At 37.0% G+C, this 23,315-nt stretch overlaps 1 protein-coding gene across 1 annotated transcript in view; it reads right to left on the reverse strand.

The window, feature by feature from the left end:
- The window catches only part of TOPAZ1 (testis and ovary specific TOPAZ 1), a 47,805-nt gene that overhangs the window by 24,123 nt on the left and 367 nt on the right, over positions 1 to 23,315 (reverse strand). The window contains exons 2-9 of the mRNA XM_066351231.1: positions 20,444 to 22,886; positions 15,307 to 15,368; positions 14,480 to 14,607; positions 9,604 to 9,668; positions 7,800 to 7,939; positions 5,164 to 5,249; positions 3,553 to 3,699; positions 1,528 to 1,591 (exon numbers count right to left, since the gene is read on the reverse strand). Coding sequence (XP_066207328.1) covers positions 1,528 to 1,591; positions 3,553 to 3,699; positions 5,164 to 5,249; positions 7,800 to 7,939; positions 9,604 to 9,668; positions 14,480 to 14,607; positions 15,307 to 15,368; positions 20,444 to 22,886 — 3,135 coding nt within the window. The remainder of the gene's footprint in view (positions 1 to 1,527; positions 1,592 to 3,552; positions 3,700 to 5,163; positions 5,250 to 7,799; positions 7,940 to 9,603; positions 9,669 to 14,479; positions 14,608 to 15,306; positions 15,369 to 20,443; positions 22,887 to 23,315) is intronic.

Genomic DNA, 23,315 nt, shown 5'->3' on the forward strand with positions numbered 1-23,315 from the left:
CTTTATTTTTGTTTTCTGTATTTGTTATTTTAAATTCAGATATACTTTTCCTTCTACCTTCCTGGATGTTACCATAAACAGAACTATATTTTTGGAAGTTTTGTATTTTTTCCATGTCATCTTCTTTTCTTCCATATCTCATGTTATAGAACTATTTTGGGAATATAAATATTTATCCAATCTAACCATATATAGCTTCCCCTCCCAGGCTATCACAATGCCTCAGGTGATGGATACATTCCCTACATGCATTTCCCATTACTTCTACTTTAGCTACTTCTTCCTTGTCATAATTAGATTAAGTCCAGACTATGTTCCCTCAGATGCTTCCTCCAATTTCTGGGTAAATGATATTGCCAGAAAAACATATAATAAACTTGTCAGAAATTTTTTTTAGCCAAATAAAATTTCAAGCAGATAAATATGAAGCAAAAGATCTCTATTACCATCATCCTATGGGACTCTGCTGGCTGTGTCAGGGTGACAAATACACATAAAGCTTGGTCCTTTCCTGTCAGGGCTCACAATGCAATAGGGAGAGATCAGGATGAGGCTGTGGAGTCACACAGGGCCCTAAGAATGGAGGTAACCCTATTTCCTATGACTAAGCCCTGAAAGACCAGTAGGTCCTTGCTCTGGGGAAGCAGATGGAGGAAAGTCATCCTAGGCACAGAGAGCAGTGCCAAGAGTGGCACTGACATAACACAGACTGGCCATTCAGGGAAATGAACATAATTTGGGAGGGATGGTGCACCAGCTACAAGGGGTAAGTGTGAAAAGAGAAGGGTAAACATGTGGGGAAGACACAGTTTCTGAAAGATTCCTCAGAAAGGTTTTAAGCTAATTAACAAATTTCTATTTTATTTCTTACATCTATAAATAAAATTTCTAGGTCATGAAGATATTAGCATGTAAGGGAATTACAGTATTGAGTCGATTATAATTTTTATTAACCAAAATAACACACTTATTTTTAATCCTTTCCAAGACCAACATAGCTATTCTAAGGTTTTTGGTTTCCATACTTAGAAGTTCTAAACTATAGTACTTTCAAACTATAATATACAGTAGGGCCCTGGCCAGTTGGCTCAGTGGTAGAGCATCAGCCCAGAGTATGAAAGTCCCAGGTTTGATTCCCGGCCAGGGCACACAGGAGAAGCACCCATCTGCTTCTCCACCCCTCCTCCTCTCCTTCCTCTCTGTCTCTCTCTTCCCCTCCTGCAGCCAATGCTCCATTGGAGCAAAGTTGGCCTGGGTGCTGAGGATGGCTCCATGGCTTCCACCTCAGGTGCTAGAATGGCTCTGGTTACAATGGAGCAACACCCCAGATGGGCAGAGCATCTCCACCTGGTGGGCATGCTGGGTGGATCCCAGTAGGGTACATGCGAAGGCTGTCTTACTGCCTCCCCACTTCACTTCTAACTTTGGAAAAATACAGAAAAAAAAAAAAAAGAAAGACAAAATACAGCACATTGTTTGAAACACTCACATTAATGAATTTACAGTAATTATTCCATTGTATCATACCTGCACGCTGTAGCAAACACAGGTTGTTGATACTTATATATTTCTTAAACACATCCATACAAACCTGAAAAGTCAAGGAAAATGTAAAATTACTTTTGTATATTTCATAAAACAACACAAATTTCAATCCTATCTTTATGCTTATTCCAATATTTTAAAAAGTGAACTTAAAGTAATGGAATAAGCAAACTGATGTTAGGTTAACTCAGATTTGAAATACATACTGATTTCCTTACAAATACCTTAATCAGAGAAGCTTTGTCAAAGAAAGAGTCAAGGAAGCAGAGTCAAAATTACAAGCAATTGAAGAAGGGAAAATATTCTTGAGCATTATAAAAAGACTTTATTAATGTCATTAAAAAATAACCATTTACTGACTCAAGGATAAACACACTGACCAGTGCACTAGAACAAAGCACCTAGAAACAGCACCTAGAAACAGACCCACTAGTACCCAACCAGCTGATTTATGGCATGGTACACTGCAGTGAAGTGAAAAGTCTTTTTAGTAAAAGGTTAGGTAATCTGGGGATCCACATGGGGAAAAAGATATGTATCTTGACCTTCTTCTCATATCATAAACAAACAAAACTTAATTCTGGATGGCTTTCTAAATGCAAAAGATAAAACAATAAAACTTTTAAGGAAAAAACATCTTCATGATTTTGGCAAAGATTTCTTTAATAGGATGCAAAAAGTGAACATCATAGAAGAAAAAAATGAAAAAACTGGACAAAAAATTTAAGAAGTTATGTTTATAAAAATACCTTTGAGAGAAAAGACAACTTGTAAATAAAGTAGTAAAAGGTATGTGCAGTATGTGTATTCAACAAAGAAACTGTATCTAGAATATGTGAAGAATTCTTAAAATGGATAATAAAAAGACAATCTAGCCCTGGATGTATAGTTTGGTTGGCTGGAGCATCGATCTGATATGCAAAGGCTGCGGGTTCGATCCCGTCAGGGTATATACAGGAACAGATTGATGTTTCTGTCTCTTTCTCCCTCCCTCTCTTTCTAGAACTAAAAAATATATATATATAGAGAGAGATATATAGATATAGATATAGTAAGATTTCAAAAAACGACAATCCCATAAAATACAGGCAAAGTATTTAGATATTTCCAAAAAGGGAATATCCAAATGTCCAATAAAGACTTTGAAAGCTGCTCAGCTTCATGAAGCATCAGGGAAGACATCACTCCCTACCCACCAGAATGGCTAAAATTAAAAGGCTGATAATACCAAGAGCTGGGAGTATGTGAAGCAATCAAAACTCTCAGACATTGCTGGTGAGAGTATAATTTAGTAAACCACTAGGAAATGTTTGGCAGTATCTACTAGAGGTGAATTTATGCAGACCCTATGACCCAGAAATTTCCGTTTTAAGTATAACCCATCATAATGTATGCATATGTTCACCAACAGACATACAGAAAAACACTGACAACATCAGTATTTTAATTACCAAATTTAGAAACTACTCAAATAAGTGTGTGTGTGTGTGTGTGTGTGGATATATAAATTTATTGATTGAGTTGAGAGAGACAGAGGAAGGGAGAGAGAGGGAGAGAGGGAAAGAGAGAGAGAGGGAGAGAAAACCATTCATTTGTTGTTCCACTTAGCTGTGCATTCATTGGTTACTTCCTGTATGCTCCCTGACAGGGATCAAACCCATGACCTTGGTGTTTTGGGTCAATGCTCTGACTGAGCTAACTGGACAGGGCCTCAAAAGCATATTTATCAACAAATATATTTGGATATACTCACACAATGGAATTTCAGTATTATATAGCAACGAGAAAGAAAACGTCTACAATCGAGTAAAAGAAAAAATAAATAAATCTCAAAAATATTGAGCCAAAGAAATCAGAAACAAAAGAATACAGATTGCAGGATTTGATTTACATAAAGTATAATGATGCAAAACTTATCTATTAGGAGTCAATGAAAATCTAAATTAAAGCATATGACTGAGATGGTTATTAAAACAATCTCTACTTCAAAGACTTTATATACTTTACCATTTCATCCTCTTGCTCAGGCACATGAGCAAATTTGCATGGTGATCGCTCACAACCACGTAATGTATTAAAATGAAATTTGCAATATCTATGGGGCATCATCAATCCCAGGGGCTTCTGAAACACATAGAAAATAAGACAAATTCCCTTTCTGTGTTAAATGTAAAATACTTACTATAATCAAGTGAGAAAGCATTTGAAGCAATCAGAAATATATACTCAAAACAATATCAAGATAAATTGCTTGCTGACTTGCTAAAAAAAACTGTGCACCTGAAACCTGTATAACTTTATTAACCAATGTCACCCCAACAAATTCAATAAAATTTTTTTTTGTGTGTGACAGAGAGAGAGAGAGAGAGAGAGAGAGAGAGAGAGAGAGAGAGACAGGTAGGGACAGACTGGAAGGGAGAGAGATGAGAAGCATCAATTCTTCGTTGCAGCACCTTAGTTGTTCATTGATTGCTTTCTCATATGTGCCTTGATGGGGGGGGGCTACAGCAGACCGAGTGACCCCTTGCTTAAGCCAGTAACCTTGGGGTCATGTCTATGATCCCAAGCTCAGGCCAGAGACCCTGCATTCAAGCTGGTGAGCCCACACTCAAGCTAGATGAGCCTGCGCTCAAGCCGATGACATCGGGGTTTCGAACCTGGGTCCTCTGCATCCCAGTCCTACACTCTATCCACTGTGCCACCACCTGGTGAGGCTTCAATAAAAATTTTTAAATAGGAAAAAATTTAAACAATTCACATTTTAAAAAATAATGAAAAAATCAAATAAGTTTTCTGAATTTTTGCAATTTCCTTTCATGTAAGATATACTATTAAAATTATTTTACTTGGAATCCTTTAAAAATCTCATCTATTCCTTCTCCCTTCTTGTATACCTTCCCCTTTTGCTTTCACAAAAAGTTAATTCTTTATAATATGCATCACTTTTTTTTTTAATAGAGAGACAGAAACAGACCGGAAGGGAGAGAGATGTGAAGCATCAACTTGTAGTTGTGGCACTTTAGTTGTTCACTGATTGCTTTCTCATATGTGCCTTAACTTGGGGGGCTCCAGCCGAGCCCAGTGACCCCTTGCTCAAGCCATTGACCTCTGGGATCAAGTGTTCAAGCCAGCAACCTCATGCTTAAGCTGTTGAGCCTGCGCTCAAGCCTGCGACCTCAGAGTTCCAGGTGGTGCTCTATCCACTGCACCACCACTTGGTCAGGCAATATGTGTCTTATTTCAAATGCATTTATTAGAACCAAAGTTTTCCTTAGCTTCTCAGATGAACAGAAAAAGGCAAACGATAGTCAAAGCTGTTTACAACAAGCTTTTCCTATAAATTGCTCTATATCACTATTCCCTTAACTCACAGGGAAGCTTCATCTTGTATCTTCTGTTTTAGATGCCCACCCTCTCTTCTGCTGTCAACCTCTTATGTTATTTGTGAATATCATCTGGATCACTGCATTTTCTGCCTCATACCAACAAACTCAATTCAAAATCCATATACATAATATCTGGAACTGCCTAAAAAATGATAGTCAGGGAAATACAACCAGAAAGGCCCAAAGTACGTGCTTTATAAGATTATTATTATTTTTTATATGGGGGACTTACCCCTACAATGTTTTCTCTCTTAAACATTTCATAGGTTTCAGGATTTTGCAACTTTAGGACACTGTGTTTCCCTGGAAATCTGAAATCTAAAAATGATTAAGAATGACATTACATACCGATAGGTTACAATTTACTACCTTCATACAATGAGACAGATGACTACTACTATTTGCTTTAAAGTTTCACTTGGGACTATTCATGCTCAATTTATAGATGGTGCTGCTATGGGGTATTCCTGTGAAATGCAGAATGATTTACATATAAATGCTCCTTAAGTATTTCTAGACCTAAATTTAAAATTTATAAGTTGAAGATACTTTCTTTTTTGTGTGTGTGTATTTTTCTGAAGTAAGAAGTAGGGAGGCAGACAAACAGACTCCCGTATGCGCCCAACTGGGATCAACCGGCATGCACACCAGGAGGCGATGCTCTGCCCATCTGGGCTGTTGCTCCTTTACAACTGGAACCATTCTAGCACCTGAGGAGGAGGCCATGGAGCTGTCCTCAGTGCCCGGGCCAATTTTGCTCCAATGGAGACTTGGCTGAGGGAGAGGAAGAGAGAGATATAGAGGAAGGAGAGGGAGAAGGGGGGAGAAGCAGATGGGTGCTTCTCCTGTGTGCCCTGGCCGGGAATTGAATCTGGGACTTCCATACGCCTGGCCGACACTCTATCGCTTAGCCAATCGGTCAGGGCAACGCTACTTTCTTAAAAGCCTTACACAGTAGCATTAAGCACTACATTCAAATGACTGTCTCTAAGTTAAACGAACAAGTATACACAGTAAACTTTTTCTTTTTTTTCCTTTTTTTTCTCCTTTTTCCAAGTGAGAGGAGGGGAAATACAGAGAGAGAGACTGCCGCATGTACTCAGACAGGGATCCACCCGCCGACCCCCAGTCTGGGGCTGATACTCTGCCCATCTGGGGCCATGCTCGCAAAGAAACTATTTTTAGCAACTTGAGGTGGAGGCTCCACGGAGCCATCCTCAGGGCTGGGCTGATGCGTTTGAACTAACTGAGCCATGGCTGTGGGAGGGGAAGAGAAAGAGAGAAAGGGGAGAGGTGGAGAAGCAGGTGGTTGCTTCTCCTGTGTGCCCTGATTGGGAATCAAATCTGGGACATCCACATGCCAGGCGATGCTCTACCATTAAGCCAACTGGCCAGGGCCTGTAGTAAATTTTCCTAAGGGAAGAAAACTACTGACAATCCCAGGTGCTTTGGACTGAACTGTGCCCCCCTCAAATTCATATATTGAAACCCTAACGCCAATGTGATTTTATTTGGAGATAGGGCTTTTCACAGAAGTATTAAGGTCAAAGGGTGAGGCCCTGATATGCTAGAATTAGTGTCCTTATAAGAAGAAACACCAGAGAGACTGCTCTTTCTATGCACTTGTACCAAGAGAACGGTCGTGTGAGGACTTAGCAAGAAGGCAGCCACCTGTAAACCAGGAAAAAAGCCAGAAACTGAACCCTGCGAGTACCTGGATCTTGGACTTCTAGCCTCTGGAATCATGTGAAATAAATTTCCATTGTTTAAGCCACCCAACCTGTGGTATTTTGTTACTGCAGCCTGAGCTGACGAATACACCAGGCATCATATCCCTTAATGTTGGTCTTTTAAAATGAGAATTAGGACATTAAATTTTTTTCCCTAAAAATAAAATGTTTTTTATTTTAAATAATTTCATTTTTTACTTTGGCAACATCCAGATAAAATCTGGAACAAACTGAAGTTTTTCCTGCATAGATTTCATTACGAAACCTGCAAGGCTTTTTAAGATAAAACATGTGACCACCATGGGCTTGCTGCTACAGGACATAACATCAGCTGGCATGAAGTCAGTAGTGGGAAGGTACAGGAAAGCTAGGTGTCAGTTACACAAAGAGATTTTGTTGTTTCTAAATTCATTCCTCAATCTAGCTTATTTTTATCAAAGCATTATGAATGACCCAAAAAACTGAAACAAATTCTAAAATACATTCCAAATACTCACCTAAAATATGAAATTTTGGTATAACCTACAGTTTATTTATATTACCATTATCATATAAACACAGATATTTCAGAAATTATTCCATCAAAAGTACTAAATAAAGGTACATAAACTTTTTAATTTGAATAGATTCTATGCTTATTTTTGCTTTTTTTTTTTTGTAGAAAAATGTCCTATATACATATAGTTTCTATATTATTAAAAGCCTGGCCCTGGACGGTTGGCTCAGCGGTAGAGCGTCGGCCTGGCGTGCGGGGGACCCGGGTTCGATTCCCGGCCAGGGCACATAGGAGAAGCGCCCATTTGCTTCTCCACCCCCCACTCCTTCCTCTCTGTCTCTCTATTCCCCTCCCGCAGCCAAGGCTCCATTGGAGCAAAGATGGCCTGGGCGCTGGGGATGGCTCCTTGGCCTCTGCCCCAGGCGCTAGAGTGGCTCTGGTCGCGGCAGAGCTACGCCTGGAGGGGCAGAGCATCGCCCCCTGGTGGGCAGAGCGTCGCCCCTGGTGGGTGTGCCGGGTGGATCCCGGTCGGGCGCATGCAGGAGTCTGTCTGACTGTCTCTCCCTGTTCCCAGCTTAAAATAAAAAAAAAATAATAATAAAAAAAATAAAAGCCAACCAAACTATTAAATAGTACATCTACCTTTCATCCACGGCTTCAGTAATGTGTCTTCTTGATAAGCACCTGGATTCAAAGGTGGCAGTGCTAAGCACAGAGGTTTTGGGCCTGGTGCTGCTAACTGACATTCGCCAATCATAATCTTTGCATTTTTAAAATCTTGGCTGTGTGAGCAGAAAAACCAAAATCAGCATTTAAATTTATCCCTAAAATATTAAAGTAATGAGAATCAAATTGAGTAGAAACACAACATAATGCTATATATATGCTACATACTATGCTGTATACTATTCTCATACTATGATTATTCAGTATTGTTTTGTTTTAATAAAAATTTTTTATTTTTAATTTGTTGTGTTGACATGATTTCAATTGTCATATTCAATAAAACGACCTCTATACAATTTATTATTTAGTATTTTTAACTGGTTCTTCTGCCTCCTTAACTAGCAAACCAAAGCTTATTAAATGACTGGGGTCAGAGTAGAATGAGGTGGTGGGATTAAAATGAGAGCAAAATATTTTTGATAACTCCAGACACAAGGTTTGAGGAAGAACTGGCCTAGCGTTGCAATCCAGAAAGGTCATTCAATTACTCTATTGATAGTGCAACAAAATAAGTAAATTATAAATTATGCCTCAGAACAAGGATATATAGATATAATAAATTTATACACATTCTTGAGAGCTTCCTTTGAAAATAAGGTAAAAAAATGTATAGTTCTGGGTTGCAGATTTAAACAGCTTCAATTATATCTAATATCTGAAATTCTATATAACCAATTTTAGAAAAAATCTGGAGGCCATTTATCTAAAAAAATAAATTACTTAAGGAAGAGGGATGGTGGGAAGCAATCAGAGCTGACAGATATAAATGAATGGATTTTTTAGATGATCATGCAGATACTGTAATATTTTACCTTAAAAACTAATCTAATAAGCTTTTTCAGCTAGGGTTTCCCAGGCCAAAAAATAATAAAAATAGAAGTAAAAGAGGGGCCCACACTTCAAAACAGTTGAAACTTAGCATCGATGGAGCTTAGTTTTAAAAAACACATACACGTCACTTTTTCTTGAAGATTTCCAAATGGTCATGAATCATACTGTTCTGTGACTATCTAATTCTTGCCTAGGCTTTCCTTAGTACAATGGTTCCCAAACTTCAGCATCTACCCAGGTCAGCTGGTGGCCTTGTTGAAACACAGATTCATGGGCCCCATTTCCAGAGTTTGAGATTCAGTAGGTCAGGGTGGGACCCAATAATTTGCATTTCCAACAAGTTTCCATATGATGCTGCTGTTCCAAAGATCACAGTTTGAAAACTATTGGATTAACATAAAGGACTCGAACATATTCATCACCTGCTCTGAGTGTGCTCTGCTTCAACAACAAAATGGGGGTGGAGGATGGATCAGATGATCTCCAAGGTGCCTACAACTCTCACTTTGGTATTTGAGTATGTTCTGGTTAGTGTACTGTAACTCTCAGTACTAATCGTTGCAGTCATGCAAAATACCTGCAAACTGCAATGTTCATCTGATTTCAGCCACTCTTACCTTCATAAAAATCACTTACACATTCTTTATTTTTTTATTTTATTATTACCTATGCTTTTCTCAAAAAAATATTTTAAGGGCTCAAAAAGCTTAGTGACCAGTTGAAGATAACTGGAGATCCCTGGTCTCTAGGTGTAACTGACACATTAGTTAATAATGCCCATGTATGGTTGATGGCAGCAGTCCAAGCAAATACAGCAGAGAATAAAAAATACACTCAAGATACAAATTATATAAATAACTATTCTAAAATTAAAAATTATATTACAGACCTTTTGCAAATTGCATGTATATTTTCTTTTTCTTCTTTAACAGTCACTTTGTCTGAAAATTTACACTGTGAAGATACGGTTAAAAAAATACAAGTGAAATATCTGTATTCCATAGGAAGCTATAGGCTTACCAGATTTATTAGAATATATTAGATGTTAATTAAACAACTGGCTTACAGCCAACCTGGAAAACAATTCTACTCTACATTATTTAAAATACTGAATATTGACTTAAGAATTTCCACTGTTGCTTGAGAAAAACTAATATAAATCTATTTTCTCAGCTTTTGATATCTTTAATTACTTAATTATACAAACCAACACTTTAAATTATTATGATTAAAGTCATGCTTCTTTTCTAAGAAAAAGTTTGAGTAATTCTTACTTTTAGGTGGCCCTTATGAATATAAATTTATTTTTCATTAGAAATGTTTATAAGTATTTAGGCCTTAATTCTGCTTCCAGTCAGACAGAGGTGGTTTTTGCTGAGGGTCGTATTGAGCTGCGAGCAGCTTCAGGGCATTTTTAGAAGTCAGAAACAAGGTGGAAAACATCAAGACCAAAATCAAGGACTACCAGACGGCCCCTTTTGACAGCTGCTTCCGTAGCCAGAACCAAACCAGGAACTGTTGGCAGAACTACCAGCACTTTGAAAGGACAATGACTGGTAAAGCTGGTGATGTCCATGTGCAAACGGTACCTGCGTGTATACAAGTCCCTTTGCCCCATATCCGGGGTGTTAGGGGTGTTGGCCAGATGACTACGGGGTAGAAGGCATGTTTCCTGGGAAGAGCTGAGCTGACTGCATCCTACCTGTCCTCCGTCCTCCATCCTTCTCCCAGGGAGTTGAAGGGGGACCTGGGTACACCCCACCATATGATCCTGAATCATGGTCTAATAATAAATACTTGTTGGAAAGTGTAAGACTGTATATGTGTAAATGAGTGGATGATTGGGAAAAAAGCTAGGTTGGAAATAGTACTTGAGCCAGTAAGAGAGGCTTCAGTAAATTATTTTTTGTTTGTTTTAAATTTGTATTTTATTAAGATTTAACTACCTCCTCTGTGGCAGACAATAGAGTGAACGATTGTATGAAATAGCCTCAAGCCCCTATATGTGCTAAAATTTATCTGTATGTTCCCTTAATTATTTGTATATATATATATTTTTTAACAGGGACAGAGAGAGAGAGGGACAGATAGAGACAGGCAGGAACGGAGAGAGATGAGAAGCATCAATCATCAGTTTTTAGTTGCGACAACTTAGTTGTTCATTGATTGCTTTCTCATATGTGCCTTGACCGCAGGCCTTCAGCAGACCGAGTAACCCCTTGCTCAAGCCAGCGACCTTGGGTCCAAGCTGGTGAGCTTTTTGCTCAAGCCAGATGAGCCCGTGCTCAAACTGGTGACCTCGGGGTCTGGAACCTGGGTCCTCCGCAGCATCCCAGTCCAACGCTCTATCCACTGCACCACCGCCTGGTCAGGCTATTTGTATAATTTAAAAAAACTTTTCCTAGGTAATTTTTGAGCCACATGAAAATAGTATATATAATAAAAGCACATAAAAATAAAAAAAATATTTATATGTATTTAAAATATAGGTATATTTAAATCATTTCATAATTAGTGTTTGGGGAATTATGATTTTTAAATTACTATAAGAAAGTTATACATACTGAAATATTAAACTTTTGAAATAACAAGCACCAAGAAAATAACTCCCCAAATCACCCAATACTTGAGCAGTAAGAGATATCCACTTAATATCTTACCTATATCTTTCTAAAGTCTTTTAATTTTTATTATTTTTTACTAAAATGTTTTTCCACCTTTCTTGAGAAATTTATTTAAACATAATAAATAACATGCACACAAACCACTAGAAAATATGGGAGAATTATTTTTCATCTTAAAATGGGAAAGGTTACTCATAACTCAAATATCATAGAAGAAAAGTGATAGATTTGACTAAATAAAAATGAACAGGTCCTTCAAAGTAAAAAGCTCCTAAACTAAGTCCAAACACAAATTAAAAAAAAAAAAAAGTATTGCTGTATAAGAAAGAGAAAAATATGTTTAATATAGGAAAAGTTTCTACCAATAAGAAAAGTTAACAATCCTAGAATTTTTCTTCTGGGCAAAGGACATACAAAGGAAGTTTACAGAAAAAATTATAAATGGCTTTTAAACATACTAAAAGATACTTCAAGACTCCTAGAGAAAAGCAAATTAAAACTAAAAATAATTTGTAAGAACAGAAATACAGACAAAAGAAAAAAAAACACTGAATTGGTGACTGTGGGGGGAGAAAAACTAGCATTCTCATTCAATGTTCAAGCTTCTCATTCAAAGCAATCTCTATGTAGGCCAATCTGACAATCCTGCTTCTAAGAATTAATTAAAAAATGTTTTCAATCTTATGCTCAGAATGTATATTGCAGTAATATTTAAATAGCAGAAAATGTCCATCATGATGGACACTTGTTGGAAAAAGTATATCCATACAGTGGATAATTTTACAATTATAAAAATAAGGCCTCATTACATACATTGAAAAGAAACTATCTTTATTATATATTATGTTTCAAAAAGATAAAAAATGGTACACTACTCCTTGTATAAAATTAAAAAAGAATACAACAGGTCAACTTTGAGAAATGGCAGAGTATCTCTTATTGGCCTAATCCTTCCAAAGGTAACAACCAGTGGTGGGATTCAGCCGATTTGCACCGGCTCAGCAGAACCAATACCTAATTTTTTTTGAGTTCAGTGAAATGGTTGTTAAAATGGCACTTGTAATCAGGGCTCTCTCTAAGGTGGGTGCCTGGGCAGCAGCCCAATGCAGAAATCACCAATTTGCATTCCTTACTCTTTTTTAACGTTCATCTGTGTAACAGCGTATTCTAAGTGCCTGTAGTCATGTTCATTCTGTCCACAGGGGAAAAAAATTTGATGGGATCATGGTTGTAATATTTATTAATTTCATAAAACTCATTATACTTCTGATGAAATACTACATTTTAATTCCCTTGCATTTGTTACTTCAGTAAAAATACATAATGTAAAGAGAAAAAGTGCCAAACAACTAGCGGGTGACAAGCTGTCACTAGAAAAACCTTAACTAAGTTTTATTGTTTTTTTGTTGGGTATTATTTAATATTTTTTCATTGATATTTTAAAACCTTTTTATGATCTAGTTTTGTGTACCTCTTTTATTGTTTTTTAAAATGCATGAAATAATAAACTATCTTTCGGTATATCGGTTTTTTTTATACTTAAAACAGTTATTAGGGCAGCAAACTGGTTGTTACAAACTATATGAAAACACCACTGCTGACAACTATAAACCCTGGATAAAACATAAAAAATCTCTGCCTGAAAACACTGAAAAGATATGAAAAGCAGGCAGAATCTGGAGGGAAGTCTACCCTTGGAAAGAGAGAATGGCAGTGGGTACCTGTCCTGATTTTATGGCTTTATTCCGGAAGGTAGGCCCTAGCTGGAACCACTTTGGGAAGGCCAAAAATTTCCCACTAACATAAAAAACCAGAAGACAGAGTTTAGGGCAAAGTGAGAAACTGGGAAGTGAAGCTGAGAATCCCAGAAAGGAGAGAGCCTAAGATAGAAACCTCTAAAATCTGCTTACAAACTTAGTCCAAGTCTCTAGCTAACCCCTGAACGATAATTATGTAAGGGAGATGCCACACAATCCAACTAAGACCAAAAGAACTGAGCAAAGATTTCTACTGTCTGCTACCACAGGGGAGTACTCTGGAGGGTGAGTTCACCCAAGTTAAAACCTAAGCATGCAATTACCATTCAGCCAACAACTGCAGACCTGGGCATTTATCTCAGAGAAATTAAAAATCAGGTTCATGCAAAAATCCACACACAAATGTTTATAGCAGTTTTATTTGTAATAGCCCAAAACTGGAAACAACCCAGATATCCTTCAAAGAATGTATAGCTAAATAAGCTGTAGTAAGCCATACCATGGAGTGATATTAAGAAATAAAAATGAACTATATTTACATGCAACAAACTTGAAGAATATCCAGAGGATTATTCTGGGTGAAAAAGAACAACAACAATCTGAAGAGTTTCCATACTGAATGATTCCATTTATATAACATTCTTGAAAAACCAAAATTTCAGAACTGGAGAACAGATTAGTGGTTGTCAAGGGTTAAGAAGGGATTCGAGGGAGGAGGGAGGGAAGTCGGCATCACAATAAAAGGGCCACAATGAGGGATTCTTGTGGTGCCGGAAATGTTTTGCAACTTCTTGTGAATCTACAATTATTTCAAAATGAAAAGTTAAAAATATAAAGTACTCTAGCATTTTAACTATGTGGGTCTCAAAACTAGAATCTTTGAATAATTACTACCAACTAGAATCTTTGAACAATTACTGATAAACCTAAAAATTGTTACATATAAATTCTGACTATAACTGATACACAGAAGAAAGAAAAAACAAAGTCTCTGGAAAAGACATTATGCACGCGTGTGTGCATATAAAGTGTTTGTATATATGTATGTGTATTCATATGTACATATATACACACATACATACGGAAATATAAAATTGATAAAAAAGCATTTCTAAAAATTCACATAAAACCATATATAAAAGCAGAAAAGTGGTAGGTCAGGCCTATGTCTTTATAAGTCAAACTACTTATCCTTTCAAATTCCTTAAATCCTGTTACTGTGCTTATGCAAAACATTAAGCAAATATTCCATGGCCAGAAAAATATGATTCTATTAGTCATTTAAAGGAGTTACATTTGTCATCTGATTACACTGCTAAGATGAATTTCTGTATTACCACTATTTTGACCAAAATATAAGAAAATGCAAAAGATTCCCTAGTACCTTTTCATCCAAGTCTGAAATTTTTATGTGTTCACTGAAGTCTCCCAGTTTTTCATTTGGAGAGGTCTCATTAGTAACTTCTCCTAAGGAAATGTTTTCATCTTTAGAATCATATTTTATCTCACTTGCTGAAAAGAAATAATATTCAACTGTAGAAACTACAAATGACAAAATAACCCAAGTCATTCAAAGATTATTCTAAAATAGTTAGTCTTTTAAAGTCCAATGAGACAAATACAGAGTAGATTTTTCAGCAAATAATACATTATTCCTCCCTCGTTATCAAATACTTCCATTATATGGTATAAAAAGAAGTGGCAGTAAAACAAAATGGAGACATATCAAGAAAATTTAAGAATCTTTATTGATCATGTCCAGCTATTTTCAATATATTTTTGAAACTTGAAAGTTGAAGTAAAATTAACTTTCAAATTATTATTTCCTGTAGAGATCTAGGTATTTAAACTTATAAGTAGATGTTAAGTATAAAAAAATTGAAAAGAACTCAGATTTAAAATGTGATAAAGTCTAAATATATATTTTAACTTCAAAATGAGACTACAAAAATTCTTAAGCTTGATTATCTTTTGTAGATAAAGCCTAACAAAGTTATTTATTAAATAATCAAATAAAAAATTTCTCAAAATCTTATCTGGCAACCAGGCAATTAAAACTGAGAAAAACTGACAAACTATAAAATGTATGGTTAACAGACTCTAAAATAAAAAGCTCCCCTTCCCATTTTAATGGATTTATTTTGACTAGGCCTGAATGGAGATATGAAAAGATACTTCGATACTGCATATTCTGAAAATGTCAAATTTTACCTGCTGGCAAGGAAGCACAGATTTCTGACTTCATCAATCCAGGATCCAGTACAGGAACTTTTCTATTATAAAGCAAACAGAGCTTAAACATAATAACACAGTCTACGCAGAACTATCTACTGCTGTTAACATTATACAATAGTAGTTTTAGCAGCTGGTGAACATTGGCTTAGATCCTCCAAGGACAGAGATCTACACTGGGACTCAGAACCCAGCACACCCAAGTAGATTCCTCATTTGTTCTTGAATTCCACATGCTTCAATTGTTAGAGAGTGCTGCCATTCAAACTTTGTTACTCAGAGAGAATCTGATGACATGTAACAAGCATTTAAAATTGTTTCAAGTATTACACCAATACAAGAGAATGTTTAACTTCTACTCTCAAGTATGCGTATGGATGCCTTATTGCCAATGTAAAAGGAAGATTGAGAGCAGTCTGAGGTCTGCCCCTGTTGTCTTTGAAGACAACATATGGTCCAATGGTTAAAGCTATGGAGATAAGAGTTAGACCAACCTGGGTTTAAATATTGTTCTGCTACTTTCTGTATTAACTGTAGTAAAATTATTTAACTTCTTTGAGTCTAATCATATCCGTAAAATGAGAATACCATCTACTCACAAGGTTTCTGTGAGGATTTAAATGAGATAAAATGTTCTTAAAGCCGACAGCATAGGCTCAAAAAATGAAAACCACATCTATAGGAGCCACTCAAAAACAAATGGCCAAACACTATTCCATTTTTTAAAATTTAGACATAAATATATTAAAGTATATAGAATAAAATATAATAAACACTCATGATCCCAACAACTTATTCATTTAATAAATGGGTTTTTATTATACCTATCCTCTAGTTCTTCAACTGCTCATTGGTTCAGGATTACTTAATAGCCAAGAAAAAAGAAAACTAAACATTTTATATACACCATTCTTTGAAGTCTTTGGAAACCATGAACCCTAAAAGCAATAGAAAGTATACAATTTAAGGAATGGGAAAATAATAAAAACAGAAGACATGTACACATGCAAATCTTCCTTCCCAATTCATACATCTTCACACTCATATCTGTCTACTCGAATACTTCCACTTCATTCTTTCAAAGGTCTCTCCAACTCAACATGTCTTAATTTGACCTCATGACCAGTACTCCCTCCCCAATCCTGTCCCTTTACAATCAGAGAATTGTAATGCCCCTCTCTGAAATGAGAGAAATCCGGTTATCATTCCTAACACCTATCTCTCTGGTCTCATCCTCATGTAATTAATCAGTCTACACTGCTCACAAAAATTAGGGGATGTTTCAAAATGAATACGAAGCTATAAAATATCCCCTAATTTTTGTGAGCAGTATATAATTCCTAAAGCTCTCTCAAATCCACTCCCACTTCTGTTTGAAATCACCATGTCCTGTGTGTGTGTGTGTGTGTGTGTGTGTGTGTGTGTGTGTGTGTGTGTGTGTGTGTGTGACAGAGACAGAGAGAGGCAGAGAGAGGGAAAATAGGGACAGATAGGAAGGAAGAGAGATGAGAAGCGTCAATTCTTCGTTGCGGCACCTTAGTTGCCCATTGATTGCTTTCTCACATGTGCCTTGATGGGGGTGGGGGGGGGGCTACAGTAGACTGCGTGACCCTTTGCTCAAACCAGATGAGCCCGCGTTCAAGCTGACGACCTTGGGGTTTCGAACCTGGGTCCTCAGCGTCCCAGCCCGACATTCTATCCACTGTGCCACCACCTGGTCAGGCACCATGTCCTTTTGATCTAAATACAATAGCTTTCTGCCTATTTATTTATTTAAAGAGAGGCAGGGAAGGAGAAACAGAGAAACAGGAACATTGAGCTATTCCTGTATGTGCCCTGACCAGGGATCGAACCAGAAACCTCTGCATGTCAAGACAACACTCCAACCAATCAAGTTATCCTGCCAGGGCTTAGAGCACTATGATTTTTTAAAATATAAATCTAAACTCTCGCTACTTAAAAGTCCTTCAGTGAATCCCTATATGCTTGTAGGATAAAGTTCAAAGTTACAATGAATTCTAGTTAATCTAGGATGGTCTGTTCATGCCTGTTATCCTGGGATATTAATTATTAAAATCTCCCCATTTCCATCTCAATAATTTTGTAACTCAATAGATAAATTCTATGGTCATCCTATTTGTAAAGCCCTTTATGATTGAGATTTCTACGCATTCTGTAGCTTCATTTCTTGCCATTTAAATACTAAGCCACGGGATATTATTTCTGTTTTTCAGGTATGACATGCTTTTTACTATGGGCCTTCTATGACAAAATTCTACTCGCTTTTCTTCACCTATTGGTGAATTCCTACTCATTCTTTAATGTTCATCTTAAATATACTTTGATCAGGACACCTTCAGTATCGTGAATTTTTATCGTATTTTATTGTACTTGCTTAATTATGTGTTCCTTGGTAGACTAAAAGCACTGTGAGAACAAGGCCTATGTATGTCTAGTTGTTTGCCATATACTCAGCACTTAACATCCTCCTGCTCAGACATGCGGGAGACCCAAATGAGGATGCCTCTCTCCTGTCTAGGAACTCCCTGTATAGGAGGAGGCTTACGTACAAGCAGACATAATATACTGAGATATATGCCAAGAGAACTATTGGAACAAATCCCTAGAAAAACATCTCAGATGTGATTTTAATGATAACTGAATGAAAACAAAGGGACTTCCACATAAAGAAACATACAAAAGAATTCAAATATTAGACATACTGTATTGTGGAAACAGTGAGTGTGAGCTTCCTGCTGTGCTTATCTTTTTTTTAGCCTTCATCCCACTTTCCAAACACCCCCAACAACATAGTTGTCAAAAGGGAAATCAAGCCTGACCAGGTGGTGGCGCAGTGAATAGAGCGTCAGACTGGGATGTGGAAGGACCCAGGTTCGAGACCCCGAGGTTGCCAGCTTGAGCGCGGGCTCATCTGGCTTGAGCCAAAAAAAGCTCACCAGCTTGGACCCAAGGTCGCTGGCTCGAGCAAGGGGTTACTGCTCGGTCTGCTGAAGGCCCACGGTCAAGGCACATATGAGAAAGCAATCAATGAACAACTAAGGAGTCCCAACGAAAAACTGATGATTGATGCTTCTCATCTCTCTCCGTTCCTGTCTGTCTGTCCCTATCTATCCCTCTCTCTGACTCTCTCTCTGTCCCTGTAAAAATAAATAAATAAAAATTAAAAAAAAAAAAAGGGAAATCAAGGCAGATCTAAGGAGTCTTAAAGAGTCATCCATGCCAAATAATTTAGACTCTATCCTCAAGTGGCTGAAAGCCACTGAAGCATTGTAAGCAGTCACTGACAAATCAATTTCTGTTTCATAGCAACACTATGGAGAGGACAAACTAAGATAGTTCAGGAAGATTAACCAGGAACTCATTACAATAATCTAAGGGAAAGATGAGTAAGATACTAGCAGTGAAAACTGAAAGGAAGGAAAATCGTGAAATAATAGCATGAATAGGATTAAGTGACTCAACAGAGAACTGAGGGATGTTTCTGTAGTTCTAATTATCCTGAAAATTACATTCATAATAGGTATTAGCTTCAGACAAAGTGGAAGTTATTCCTGAAAAAACAAAATAAAACCCATAAATTGATATAGCAAGTATACTGCTTTAATTTCAAAGTATTAAGTTCATGTTTTAATACTGCTGATAATTTATAAATGTGAGAAATATATTAAATAGTTAAAAATAAATAATAAAGTTCTTAGTCTTCTATTTGACACATAGAAAGTATAAGGTGATAAATGACAAGTTCTTGTAATTATTAAGAACATTGAGAAGAATATGGTTTACAAGAGCACTTAAAATTTATAAATAACAGAGAAATTTGTCATGTACCACTGAATCTTAGTGAAAAGTATTTTCATGTTTCCTTTTGAGTTTGTTCACAGAATGTCACAATATTCAAGTACTGTAACATATCATACTAATATAAATTAGATCTTGAAAAATTATAAAAGTTTAGTAAAATAGGACATACTATTAAAGAATATTTGAGCCAACCAAAATAGCTCAAGTTCTAGATCATGAAGTTACTACTTGGCTCTATTTAAAGCTGTACCAGGCAAACTCGTCCTCATAGGGGGCTAAATCATCACTTAAAATCATGACCTTAAGCCACAAAAAATTTTATACTCTTTTCTTCTGAAAACTAGTTAACTTCCAGTTTTACTTTCAAGTCCTAATTACTTCAAATAAACTTTTCCAAGATTTCTCTGTTCCCTCAAAAATGAATTTACCTAACAAAAAAGTTAATAAAAAATGGGATAAAACATACAGCACTAATCTTAATAAGTAACTTGACCAAAATACCAGTATATATGCATATTGACAATAATCTAAGAACATATGAAAATAAATTTAATTGACTTTGAAAGAAGCAATCTCAGAAAAAAAAAAAAAAAGAAGCAATCTCAGTAATTTAAAAAGCCAATTACTGGCCCTGGCCGGTTGGCTCAGCGGTAGAGCATCGGCCTGGCGTGCGGGGGACCCGGGTTCGATTCCTGGCCATGGCACATAGGAGAAGCGCCCATTTGCTTCTCCATCCCCCCCTCCTTCCTCTCTGTCTCTCTCTTCCCCTCCCGCAGCCAAGGCTCCATTGGAGCAAAGATGGCCTGGGCGCTGGGGATGGCTCCTTGGCCTCTGCCCCAGGCGCTAGAGTGGCTCTGGTCTCAGCAGAGCGACGCCCCGGAGGGGCAGAGCATCCCCCCCTGGTGGGCAGAGCGTAGCCCCTGGTGGGCGTGCCGGGTGGATCCTGGTGGGGCGCATGCGGGAGTCTGTCTGACTGTCTCTACCCGTTTCCAGCTTCAGAAAAAAAAAAAAAAAGCCAATTACTAAACCATCATTTTAATTTTGGACAATCTGCTCCATTGTAATTTCCAACATATACCGGTATATATATGAATATGATTGTTTTGACTGTAAGTCTCAGCATAATGACCTTTCTATGTCTTAACAATAATATGCTATATTATATTTAATAACTGGGTTAAAATACAATGCACTTTCAATAATCACTGAGTAAATTAGTGACACATAAGAGCAGAAAGCACTTTTGAAACCCCCAACAATAATGTGACCAAAAGGCATACCTAAACATGCATACCTCAAGTTATGGGTTGGTTCTTTTTTTTCAGGAAGTCCCATGGGTTTGGAATCTGTTGACTGGTGCTCTTCAGCAACATTGGTCTCCAGACTCATCATGGGGGCCTCTGAAGTAAATGAGAGCTCCCCTTCATTGGAGACTCCAAAGAGGTCTGGGTCATCTTGAATTACATCAATTAAGAGGACATCATCTTCATATGCCTTAAGAATATCTGGAATAACTTTAATATCTGAAAAGTTCTTAGTTGCTTTTCTACCTCTAACTTCAGAGGAGACTTGTTTGAATGTTTCTTGTTCATTAGAGCAGAAGGCAGGACTTTTCTCTATACACCCAGAATCACCAAAAACAGTATTATTTTCAACTATGAGAGAGACAGTTTTCTTATTAGAAGTAAGATTGCCTGGTTCAGAGGTGTAGTTAGATGGTTTATTATTACCTTGCCTTAAAAAGCTTGAAGAAATACTATAGGAATTCTGATTGCAGTATAAATCAGAACTAGCTTGTACTGGAGTGACACAATTTTGTATGATCCGAGATTGAGATCCTGAAGTTAATGTACAGATGTTCTCTTTACTCCTATTCTGTCTTCCCTCTGCTCCAGATAAGTTGTCAAGAAGCTCTAGTGGACTATATGCTTCTCTCTCTGATGACTTGGCCTTTATTTCTTCTCTTTTTTCTGTTTTATTCTTAAGTAAAGGAATTTTGAAATTAGGCAGCCGTCCCGTGTTCAATATTTTAACCAAGTCTGGAACCATAAGTGTTGGCTTAGCAATACATGCTTTTTGGTGAATAGCTTTGCTTGTAGAGTTTTTTGCTTCTTGGCCATGCTGGGAAGCCATGGTCAAATTAAGTTTTGTTAAAGTTCCTCTATCATTTTTTGTATTTCCTGTTAAGTTTTGAGTCCCATTAGTTAACTGAGAATCTTCGGTCATAATAGAAACTATGTCTGACTCACTTCTGCTTGGTTCCTCGGACTTCATCTTTTCATCATTGATTATACGTTCCTTTATAACTGTTAAAGTAGGTTCTACAGCAGAGACTACTTCCAAGACTGAAGACAGACAATTTAAATTAGAATCCAATTTTTGTTTACTTGAAGTTTTACTGTTTGTTTCTACTGTGGAACTTTGTAATGATAATCTGGAGTCAATTAAGTGAGTTTGATTTGTTTGATGTTTAAGAAAATCATCTTGCCCAAAACACTCCTCAGACCCAGTAAAAAAGTCATTTGATTTTGGCAAGGAAGCCTTTTTCCAACACTGGGGAGATACTCTAGCACATGAATAACAAGGCCAAGTTCTTTTTCCTGTCATTGGTATTGTTCTCTGACAACTGAACTTCGATTCTTCAGTTTCACTTATTAAGTCTTCTCGTGATCTATTTTCAGTAAGATGGCAATCACTAGGTGATTTCACTGTTGAGCTTTTTATTGACTTAAAATATTCTTCAGGCTCTATGCTTTTACATCTTAAGGGCTCCAAAGCATTCTTTGTTTCTTCTTTCAAAAGTGGCTCCAGGGTTTTCTGAAACATAGTATTTACCTGATGCCCAGGACTTGTCTTTTTCCCTACTGTTTCTGGAAGACTTACTAAATGATCCATGGGAGAGAGTGTATGATAGTTTACTTTTGTCAAAACTTTCAAAGTTTCTGCCTTACTTTCACCACCCATTTGATTTTTTTGTGACAGCGACTCAGACTTGTTATATACATTGGAGAAGTTCATCTCGATAACCATTTCATCTCCTTTTCCAGATGTTTTCATCCTTTTCCTGGCTTTTCTCTCAACACTGCACTCCTCTGAGTAGATATTTTTTTCACTTTTCAGGCAGGGAAGCAAGCCATTATTTTCACTTTGGTATAAATCAGTTTCTTCAAGCAATAATTTATTTACTCCTATTAAGTTTTCTTCAGTTCTTGAAAGCTTAGGAATATTATTTGTGTCACTCCAATCTGAAACACTCCTAAAATTTTCTTTCTTTAACTCTGAGGGATTTTCTGACTCATGCATACATCCACCATCCCGTTTATATGTAAGGTTATTTTCATCATTATGATCCTTGGAATGGGAGAAACAACTGCAATCATGTAATTTTAAAGTGGAATTATTTTCTACTCCCAGTGACAAGCTGTTACAAGAATATTTCGGAGTATTCTTGTACAGTTCATCTTGGAATTCAACCTTTATATTTTGTGTAGCCTTATTTTCAGTTATTTCAAAAGGTGAGTTTTCTAAACTTTTAAGTTTTTTAATTCTAGTTCTTCTTTTAACGCCGTCTACCATGACTTCCGTAGCCAAAGGCTGCAAGAAAGCTGCACTTTGAAACTCACTGCACTCCACTGTTAGCAAAGATTCCGAACTGGTTAATGATTCCTTTCTTACCAGGTCAGTCCCTGGCTCTGGATCATCGCTTGAGGCTCCGGTAATTTTTGTTTTTTCTTTGGCTGATCAAAACGACAAAACAAACAAGAACAGAATTTACATTGAGGAGGAAAAAGTAACACCACTTTTAAAAATACTGTGATGCCATTCATTTTTAAAAAATTATTTTTATTTATTCATTTTAGAGAACAGAGAGAGAGAGAGAGAGAGAAGGGAGGGAGGAGCAGGAAGCATCAACTCCCATACGTGCCTTGCCCGGGCAAGTCCAGGGTTTGAACCGGCGACCTCAGCATTCCAGGTCGACGCTTGATCCACTGCGCCACCACAGGTCAGGCCGCCATTCACTTTTATTTCCCTGAAATTTCCCTAATTTCTGTGAAGGAACTACCTACAACCCTGTGTAAGTTCTAAAACAGCTGAATAATCTCTGGCATGAGGGTCATTTCACACTAGTCAAAATGGATTGCTGAACAGGAGCGGTAAAGCAGAGA

The sequence above is a fragment of the Saccopteryx leptura genome, chromosome 10 (genome assembly GCF_036850995.1).
Source record: "Saccopteryx leptura isolate mSacLep1 chromosome 10, mSacLep1_pri_phased_curated, whole genome shotgun sequence".
Taxonomy (NCBI): Eukaryota; Metazoa; Chordata; class Mammalia; order Chiroptera; family Emballonuridae; genus Saccopteryx; species Saccopteryx leptura.